General features: G+C 38.4%; 2 protein-coding genes across 4 annotated transcripts; one reads left to right on the top strand and one right to left on the bottom strand.

Annotated features, from left to right (window-relative positions):
* Nucleotides 1–1399: 1399 nt before the first annotated feature.
* mtfr2 (mitochondrial fission regulator 2) lies at nt 1400–6871 on the bottom strand. Of its 3 annotated transcripts, none has more exons than XM_014994537.2 (8): nt 6681–6871; nt 5606–5779; nt 5370–5474; nt 4885–5009; nt 3606–3823; nt 3215–3524; nt 2046–2229; nt 1400–1961 (listed from the first exon to the last, which is right to left on the bottom strand). In XM_014994537.2, the coding sequence occupies exons 2-8, from the start codon at nt 5675–5677 to the stop codon at nt 1908–1910; spliced, it is 1068 nt and encodes a 355-aa protein (XP_014850023.2). In that variant the 5' UTR covers nt 5678–5779; nt 6681–6871; the 3' UTR covers nt 1400–1907. The 3 variants fall into 3 exon arrangements, with proteins under 3 accessions (XP_014850023.2, XP_014850025.2, XP_087857819.1); XM_014994539.2 differs by having other exon boundaries at nt 3606–3763; XM_088001693.1 differs by having other exon boundaries at nt 5606–5736.
* Nucleotides 6872–6946: 75 nt separating this feature from the next.
* Nucleotides 6947–9264, top strand: armc1l (armadillo repeat containing 1, like). Its single transcript, XM_014994541.2, has 7 exons — nt 6947–6997; nt 7399–7577; nt 7864–7955; nt 8079–8262; nt 8342–8458; nt 8573–8647; nt 8721–9264. The coding sequence occupies exons 2-7, from the start codon at nt 7425–7427 to the stop codon at nt 8913–8915; spliced, it is 816 nt and encodes a 271-aa protein (XP_014850027.2). The 5' UTR covers nt 6947–6997; nt 7399–7424; the 3' UTR covers nt 8916–9264.
* The last annotated feature ends 36 nt before the right edge of the window (nt 9265–9300 follow it).

The following is a 9300-nucleotide window of genomic DNA, read 5'->3' as shown; positions in this document are numbered from 1 at the left end:
AATGACAGACAATTCCCTCCACAGTTCAGGACCTTCTATGGAGGTCACTGAGGAGTGACCTCCACAGTCACTCCACAGTGACCAGAGGAGGTCACTGTGGTCAGTGTTACGACCTTGACAGGCAATGCCTGGTCTGCAACAGTGTTTGCAACACATACCGTGCTTTGTAACATTGTGTGCATGAGGTAATACTTGGAATTCCCTTCAAAGCTATGAGATGTTACTCTCTTCACTTACAGAATGTCTGCCTTCTCATGGTCCTAAGGGTCTGGTCCGAACTGGGGAAAAGATCTTTTCAGTAGGGGGCCTTCTTCTGCCTGGAACCAGTTGCTGAATCTCTCAGGTGTCCAGGAGCTGGAGTCTCTGAACACTTAGAAATGTATAAATCACCTGGAAATAATGCTCCAGATGCTTTTGAAATGCATACTCACTTTTATTGTATGAATTAATGTTTGAAAATGGTGTCTAAAACTACACATGTTGCTGTGTTTTCAAGGATCCTCGTGCAAAGATATTTTTAACCTCAGTCTTTCCTGATTAATCAAATCTGAAAGGAAATCAGGATGGTACTTATGAAAATAACACAAACAGAAATACAGTTTTCTAAAGCCCGACAGCATTGTGGTCATCAGTGTTAACTGTGTTACGTAACTTGTCCCCAAACACATGCATATTGAACATTCTTTGGACAAACAGGTTGCAAAATAATTAAGAGGACATTTGTAGATAATGGCAACATGTTGTATGCATTACGATCTGAAAAACAAAATTGTTGAGTTGATTGGTGCAAGAAAAAGAAACCCATATTTGCTTAGTGCTCATTGGATGATAATGTGGCCAAATACAGTGGGTTGGATAGGGCGGACAGAGGGATGATATTTGTGCATTTAGTGCTGCCACCTAATGGAAATGAAGAGTGTTCCTTTCTTTTCGATTTTTTATGTTTTTTAAACCAAAACGCCCTTAGTCTAATGAGTTTTATTTTATTTTTTCCTGAGCACTTTTTAGTTACGTGTAACCTTTATCATTAATAAATAGCATGTTGTGTCTGCCTGGGCATGACTGGGGTTTGCTTCTCTCCAAAAAGTACAGAGGCCAACCTTGAGCAAAAGCAGTTTGTGAAACCCTTACCGTCTCCATTTATATATTGAAAACTCTTCAAATAAAAAGCAAAAGATTCAAAGTGGAAGTATTTTTTAATGGCCCTGAGAAGTTTCAGAAATGTCTTTGCAGAACGATCGCATGATGGGAGGCATTAAAAGAAGAGCCTCTTTTACATATGCTAAACAGAAAAGAAGAGAACAGAAAATTGCCTCTTGCGCCATGTTGTAAGATTTTGTCTTTTCCGAAAGGGATGACACACGGCAGACTAAAAAAAAAAAAAAGTTATTATACATGATGCGTTTGCAGAAAAAAAGAAGGTTTTTATTAAAGACAATAGATCAGAGTTTCTCTGTGAACAACCTGCTGCTATGTACAAAATTTACAGATTTTAACTGTATTTAGGGAAAAACAAGCAACGGGAAACATTTGGCGTAAAACAGTGCAAATGTACTTAAACAAAAACAACTTTAAAAACTGCATACAACAGACTTCTGAATATTAATCTCCACGATTTTCCTCAAATATTTCTGCAAATATGAAGGTAGGTAGACAAAAGTCTGCCTGCTTCAGTATTTGATCACATTATTATTATTATTATTTTTTACAAACAATAAAATATCTATGTACAAAAATAGAAGCATTATCTGAACCTTTGTTTATAGTAACAGTTTTGAAAAGGTTCTCAATCCCAACACATAACAAAAAAGAAAAGTTAAAAAGACGTACTCAGTAGTTTCTGCAGAAATCTGTTAAGAGGCTTGTTCATCCTTAGTGAACACCCTCACAAGTGACGTGGCATGAGTTTAACTAGTTAATAAATGGCGACGACCCTGGCTGCGTCTGGCGTGATGGGAAACCTGCAACAGAAGAACGGGGTTAGTATTTCTGAGGCAGACGCGGGTGGGGAGAAGGGAATTCGGGTTGTAACTGTGGAAACGTACGGGAGGCGCATCTGGGCTGCCGAACGGAGAGAGTTCCAGTGAATTCTCTTTGTCTGAGGAAGTGTTGTGACGGTGCTGAGCAAACTTTGTCTTTAGTGCCCGAGCAATCAGAGCGGCGGGGTCATTCAGCAAAGCAGTATCGCACTTACTGCTTCTCCTCCTGACTGGAGTGCCTCCTGGTGATCTGTAGAGAAAACGGGCTCTAATGTTTAACACAGAGCAAGTTTTCTGCAGCAGTTAAACAAGGAGTGTAGTGCACGCAAATACTTCAGATTGGAACTTTCAAATTCAAGAACTGCTTTTCTCAAGGTCCTTTTAAGATACCTTTGGTGGAACATCAACTCAACTTTTCTCTGCTATCTAAAGAAGGTGTTGTGGAAATAATGCAATTTATTCTATTTTTATAATTATTTTTTTACTTGGTTCTTGCAAGTTCTGATCAGCTAAACACGCCCCCAATAACGACTCCTGCCCCTCGCTGCTGCGTGAGACAGCTTCTGATACTCGGCAAAAAGAGAGACAGAATCAACCAAGAAAACTTCTTTGAAAAGGCCAGAAGATTTCTGGCGACGTATCAAAGATGGTTCTGAACCTCTGTTCCACTTCCCTCTTAAGGTTTACTCACAGATTAAACAAAATTCAAAATTAGTTCATGAATCCCTTTCTTTAGTTTATTTGAAACTTTCAGAAAGATTAGATCTTCAATAAATTGATTTATTATTTTGCACATTCATTCTCTTAATTGAATTGGGGAATTTTAAAGTAAGTGTGTAGAGCAGAATTAGCTTATCTGTTTTTTGCCACCTATTTTTTTATTACATTTTTCACTAATTTAATCATTAGTGATTAGATCTTTGTATAATGAAAATGAAATTTAATTCCTTAAATCAAAATCTAATTTTAACTGCAAATATTGTTTATTCACAAGTCAACAGATCTTAATTCTGAAAATTGTACACAAAAATTGCCTTTATTCTTTTCAGACACTGCCAAATTGAAAGGTCAAAAATTCATCCATCACTCTGCTTCTGAAATACGACACCAAATTATATACTGTAATAATGTTTTACCTAGCTCAATCATGCCACAAGAAAAAAACTAGAAAACAAAAAGCTATTAAATTGCAATAAACATCAAAAGCTCTCCTTGAGAACTGACCAAACTCTTACCTCTGAACTGAGCGCAGTTTGACTTGATTTAAGTCCCTCAGAACGTCCAGCATCGAAGGAATCAGTTTGTTTTCCATGTTTTTGCTGAGCCCTGAGTGCTGGGCCTGAAGCTGACCCTTATTAGAGTTGTTGTTGTTCCTGCGCTCTTTGATCAGATCCATCACAGATGATTTCTCGCTGAAGGAGCTTTGGCATGGCAGCGGCGGTGGGGGAGGTGGTGGAGGAGCATGACGAGGTGTGGAGGTGAGAGCCGGGAGTGGAGCAGGGGACATCAGAGGTGAAAATGGAGCATTCTGGGTCTCAGTCAGAGCTGAAGAGTAAGGAATGGTTCATTAAGATCATTGTGTTTTTTTTTTAGAGTGTTTGGATTGCAGAAAAATCTCAAATGTACCTGAGGATGGAGCTGCAGTAACAATCATGGCGATCTGAGCCCGAAGCTTGAGCAGCTCACTCTCCAGCTGGGTGATCTTCTGCAGGGCTTCAGGATCAACCCTCTGTCGCGCACATCCTCCTCCTCCTCCTCTTCTCTCAGCTTGATTCTGAGGCAGCCTGGGAAATCTCATCAAGTCTTGACTAAAAATGCCATCTTTCTTTGGAGGTAAATGGTTCCTTGAAAATCACACACAATAAAAGTAATAGTGTATTACTTTCCTTTTTATCCTGGCATTAAAATGTTTTAATGTGTGTGTGTGTGTACATTGTGCAAACATGTCGCCACTTTTCATTATGCTTTAGTTATAATGGATAACTATTAAACTTAAAAAGCTTAAAGTTAGTCTTTCCTTTGTGAAATATTTAACAAACCTTGTTTTAAGACTATAGCAGATAACTGAAACATAATTTGAAACTTTCGGATAACTTCCTCTACCTTTATAAATGACACAAATCCTGAATAATTCATCTGTAAAACAAATCTCTCACATGAGAATTCAAAGAGAAATGCAAAAGCTGATACAACCTTGCTGCACAAGTCTGCACACCCTCTTTTTTTTTTTTGACTGGCATTTTGAAGTGTGCAGTAAAATCTAGGAATGCATTATATCTCTGCATCTATGTCACTTTCTACTGATGTTAGTCATGTTTTAGGTCGTTGTATTGATCCGATAAGGAAAAGTGGATCAACATTAAGGGCTGATGTTTATTTACATTTTGTTGCACTGCACTCCTTGTTTGTGACAAGGAGTGCAGTGCAAGCTATGCAGTGCAGGATTATGGGGGTGTTTAAAGCAGACAAGCAACATAGGCAAACTGGTCGCTTTTGAAAGTCTGGGAAAATATACATATAATATCAGTTATCGGCCATAACTGCAATATTGATATTGGACATCAACCCAAATTTAAAATCCTAACCCTAACCCTTGCAAAAATCCTAGCAAAAAACTAGCCCTAAAATTTATAATTATATACCTATTATCATAAATAATTCAAAAGATTAATGAAATCTTTTAAAGTTAGATTTATAACCAACTGCAGACATAGAAATGACTAAACTTTGCAGCTCATAAAATTACGTATATTGTTTTTTTTTTTGTTTTTTTTTTACAGGCTATTACTAAATACGTTTCTAGTTTAACTTGTGTTTTTCTAATATATAAAAAAGAAAAACAAAACAATTATAGATTTTTAAAAAAGTATTTTGATCTTCTGATGCATCGTCATTCATTGTGTACCTGGTTCTGGCAAAGCTCTCCCCCTCATAGTCAAACACCCACATGACATCTGCAAATGTCGGTATGGCGGGTGCATCAGCTTCTACTTCAATGTATCCATGGTGTTTATAAGTAACAAGGGGGATCTGAGATAAATAAAAAAAAGTCACATAGTTAAGATCCTGATAGGAAATAATTATTATACGTTTTTATCCAACTCTAAATATTTTAAGTGTGATTTTTGTGTCAGTAAATGTCAGAAAATGGTAGGAATCTACATAACTTGACTTCGTAAGGTTACAGAAAACATTTCTTGTGGCCAAAAGGATTCTTATTTAATTAAAACAGAAACCCATTAATGTGCAATAAGAAATACATGAACAAATACCTCAGCTCTACAGCGCTGTGTGTGAAAAGTAATTACTGGATCAATTAAGAAAAGCTACTATGAAAAACAAAGATTGCGTAACTATCTCGGGATAAACACAACTTTATGTTCCAATTACCTGAAAATGGACACGTGGAGCGGGCTTCAGTGGGAGATTCGTGCCGATCATTCGTACAATGCTGCGATACTGACCACACAGCTGAGAGTCCCACACAGGAACAAGCTGCAGTCAGGATGAAAGATAAGTAAGAAACAAACTTAACAGAAGTTAAATGTGACGCAGCGGTGAGGAGAGAGATAACAAATATTACAGTTATTGAGCTGCAAACAGAGCTGCAGCGTCAGCAGGCTTACCATTTCTGGAGGCACACCAAAATAGTCCAGGACCATGCGCAGCACATCCAGAATATCCTCTACTAAAGACATGGCAAGGACTTTTTCCTGCAGCAGCTGATGACTGGAAAGCTTCTGTTTCTGCTGACGGACTAAGCGTGGGGCCACCACAAAGAGAAGTCACATACCTTACACCTGAAATGACCACATAACACACTCAACTAAGATTTGATGACATAAAATTCCAGAACGCCAAGACAGACATTTTAATGTAGAATTAGAATAAGCTCACATTTTTTTACAAAATAGATCAATCCAAATCATTCATGCAACAAATTCAGTCAGTGCATGGTCTATTTAAAAGGTTAAAAACTTATATATCATATATTAGCACACACAAAGGGGCATGAAAAAACCAATCCAACACAAAATGTCCATAAAATCCTTTGGGGAGGTTAAAAACAACAATAATAAAGTGAATGGGCAGCTGCATAAATTCAGAAAGAATGTAAAGATTCAACCTTTTTATGCTGATTGATATGTGTGTGTAATTAGTATTATGCAAGAAGGACAGGACTCTCTTCAATGTTCTAATGTTCTCTGTTTTAAGATGAGGAAATCTTAAAACAGAGATTTCCTGTTTTAAGAGGAAATCTTAAAACAGAACTACATGAGAGACAACAAAGCAGATTTAAATTAAAACTGAACAGAAGGCAAATATTTCACCTGCAGCGCTGGTAATGCAAACCCTTTTAAGCTGGTGCCACTTTAATCCAAAACATGGTCACAACAAACCTCATTTATTGTTAATGCACAATTTTCACTTGAATGCATCACAAACTGATGCTCAGGAAGTCTTTCAGATCTTTAATCGTCTTCTTTTAAATTAGTTCAGCTGCAAATCCTGATATTTTCAGGTATCGGAACTAGAAGATAACTTTAAGGGAAAAGAAGTGCTCAGTCCCGCATGCTTTGAGGGACTGAGAACTGCAGTCCCGCAATGCATGGGGGAAAGCTGCAGAGGTCATCAAAAGTAAGTACCTGAGAACGCCGCAGCGAAGATGAGGTTTCAAAAGCATAAAACATAAGAACTTACCGTCAACTCTTCTTATAGTCAGAGAAGCCACATGTTAATAGCCAGGCATCTCCTCAATCCTTTACCCGAAATTGAAATTAAGCCAGTTTAGAAAAGGCAGTTTGTTTCCTCACACGTCTAAGTAGCACATCCGTAAAGTCAAATAATGCCGCAGTAACAAAACTCTTCCTGATTGGCTGCAGATTCAGGAATGGGACGAATATCCAATAGGAGAGGGCGACTTACAAACGCTTGCCACCGTGTGACAACCAATAGCACGTCGCGAGAGGAAACCCACCAATTTTGTATTTTTCTGCACGAGCTACTTCTTCTCTTTGGTAAGGAAACGTATTTAAGCTCCATTTAATAATGTCTAATAATCATCTGTTTCAATAAAGGGGACTTTTATTGAATATAATTAGCGAAGATTCATGGTTTAAAGTTTGTATAATCAATGGAATGTATTTTAAGTGGCATAATTTCTTAACGGTGTCATAAGAAAGTAGTTAACGTCGTTAGCTTGCCATAATGGAACCCAGAGGATCGGATCGTTTATGTATATTTTACAGATAACCCTTTTCCCAAAAATAAGTGTTAAACTTTACTATCTGATTATATTTATCTCTTGTCTTTTTTTAAAACAAGCCGCATTCTTGAGGTCTAAGCTCTTCAAGATAACTCTTACCATTTGGTCTTTGACGTCAAAAATGGCCGGATTATCATTGAATGCATCTTCCAGATTCAGGTTTGGCCAGATTTTCAGACATGATGGATGCACTGTCGGTGGTGTGTCAGCTGCGGGACCTGGCGTCTGAACCACAGAACCGAGCTGTGATTGTCCAGGACCAAGGTTGTCTTCCGGGACTGGTTCTCTTCCTGGACCACAAGAATCCAGAAGTGCTGTTTGCAACCCTGCAGGTACAGAAATGTTGCAAAAGTGCTGATTCCCCTTAATTTTTTTTTTTACATAATCAAGGTGTGTATTTCATTCGATTTTTTTGTGAATTGTAAAGTAGAAGTAATTTTTCTCAAAATAAGTGCTTGTATATTCTGTCCTCCTGAGATCTGATCCACAAGAATTGATATTTGTTTTGACCAGTCAGTCATATTGAACAACCCAGTCTATTTTGTCTGAGAAATAAAAAAAAAAGTACAATGCATAATCTTTTATTTTTTTTTATTGTTTTTATTTATTTGTACTCAGACTCTTCGTTATCTGGCTGAATTGCCTCTCAATGTACCCATTATGAAGAATGAGCTGGGTATGATGGCGAGCTTGGAAACTCTTATCAGAAGGTAAGACAATTTGACAATATTAATATATTTTCATCAAGGTGATACATTTATTCTGGAAAATATGGCATGACCCATTGTAGATTAGCAATACAGTATATGTAAGTGAGGTTTTTCCCCACACAGAGAGGGCCTGTCTCTAGATATCACAGCTCTGGCTAAAGAGGTTTATGGCATTCTGAGAGCACCTGCTAATCCAGCACCACGCACACCAGAGAGGGAGAAGAGAAGAAAGCCCCAGTTCTTCATCAATTCCACCAACAAGAAGGCCAAGTCTGTCACATTACACATCCAGGGGTTGGACAGCACTGTAAGTTTACCAACTTATTTTTTACAATCTGATTTATGCTTCATCTCGTTTACTCGTGCATTTTCTTGCTGCGTTCAAGCAACAAAGAGGCTTATGTGAAGAGGCTCTTCTGAAAGTCAAAGGGGTGATCAGCTTCACGTTTCAAATGGCCTCAAAGAGGTGTACAGTCCGCATCCGTTCAGACCTCCCCACCGAGGTAAAGAGAAGGCATTCAACATTATCTTGTTGTAGTTTATGCCTCATAAAGTCCGTCAAATCCAACCAGAAAAAAAAAAGTGCATTTTGTCTGAACTTGTGCATTTTCTGTCAGAGTCTGGCCACAGCCATCGCTTCCACCAAGGTGCTGTCGGCTCAGCAAGTGGTGAAAAACGATGCCGGAGAGGAGGTGAACGACATTCAGATAGAATTTCTGCTTATCCCGACTGAGCGTTTAAAATATCTCACATCTCTGCCTTCAGGTTTATGTCCCTCTGAACTCTTGTGGCGCTCAGGTGCCACAAAACGCGGACATCCCAGACTACCTCCCAGAGGAAGAGGAGAGCCCAGAGAGGGAAGTTGACAAAGCAATTTCCCGCACTGCAGCTAAAGAAGATTCCAATGGGAGCTGGCTGAATGCTGCTGCTAGTTTCCTCACAAAAACCTTCTACTGGTGAAGCTCAGATTTTTGTCCTAAAAGTGCCCAGATAGACTCCCTCCTCTCAGTGCTGAAACGGAGTCCTCATACGAGGGTTTTTGTTGAGTCTTTCATTCAACAAGCAACTACAAAGTCATTGCTATGTACATGTACAGATTTTCTGTCTAAAAATCTTTCAAGCTAAATGAAAGTCTATACTTGTGTATGTCTCTTTTTTTTATGTTCCATTTATGTGGACTTTTCAATTTCTGTTTTTGCCTTTTCTAGGCATCGTTTACCTCCCAACATGTCCTTCATGTTAATCTTACTGTCCTGCTGTTTGTAACTACTTGAACTGGTTTATGCTGAAATAAATGTACAAAAATAAATGACTGTGTTGTTTGTGTGCATTGCCTGCTTTGCTC

The sequence above is a fragment of the Poecilia mexicana genome, unplaced genomic scaffold (assembly GCF_051168715.1).
Source record: "Poecilia mexicana isolate PSO_F unplaced genomic scaffold, ASM5116871v1 scaffold_21, whole genome shotgun sequence".
In the NCBI taxonomy this organism is placed as follows: domain Eukaryota; kingdom Metazoa; phylum Chordata; class Actinopteri; order Cyprinodontiformes; family Poeciliidae; genus Poecilia; species Poecilia mexicana.
This window is presented reverse-complemented; position numbering and strand designations above follow the sequence as displayed.

What these genes read in the sequence shown, in the direction of transcription:
- mtfr2 (XM_014994537.2), bottom strand. Translation starts at nt 5,677, where the DNA reads ATGTCTTTAGTAGAGGATATTCTGGATGTGCTGCGCATGGTCCTGGAC. An exon ending in TTGGTGTGCCTCCAGAAATG is followed by an intron (nt 5,475 to 5,605) that starts GTAAGCCTGCTG and finishes TCCTGACTGCAG; the next exon opens with CTTGTTCCTGTGTGGGACTC. An exon ending in CTCCACGTGTCCATTTTCAG is followed by an intron (nt 5,010 to 5,369) that starts GTAATTGGAACA and finishes TATTTATCTCAG; the next exon opens with ATCCCCCTTGTTACTTATAA.
- armc1l (XM_014994541.2), top strand. Translation starts at nt 7,425, where the DNA reads ATGATGGATGCACTGTCGGTGGTGTGTCAGCTGCGGGACCTGGCGTCT. An exon ending in GTTCAGACCTCCCCACCGAG is followed by an intron (nt 8,459 to 8,572) that starts GTAAAGAGAAGG and finishes ATTTTCTGTCAG; the next exon opens with AGTCTGGCCACAGCCATCGC. An exon ending in AAAACGATGCCGGAGAGGAG is followed by an intron (nt 8,648 to 8,720) that starts GTGAACGACATT and finishes CTCTGCCTTCAG; the next exon opens with GTTTATGTCCCTCTGAACTC.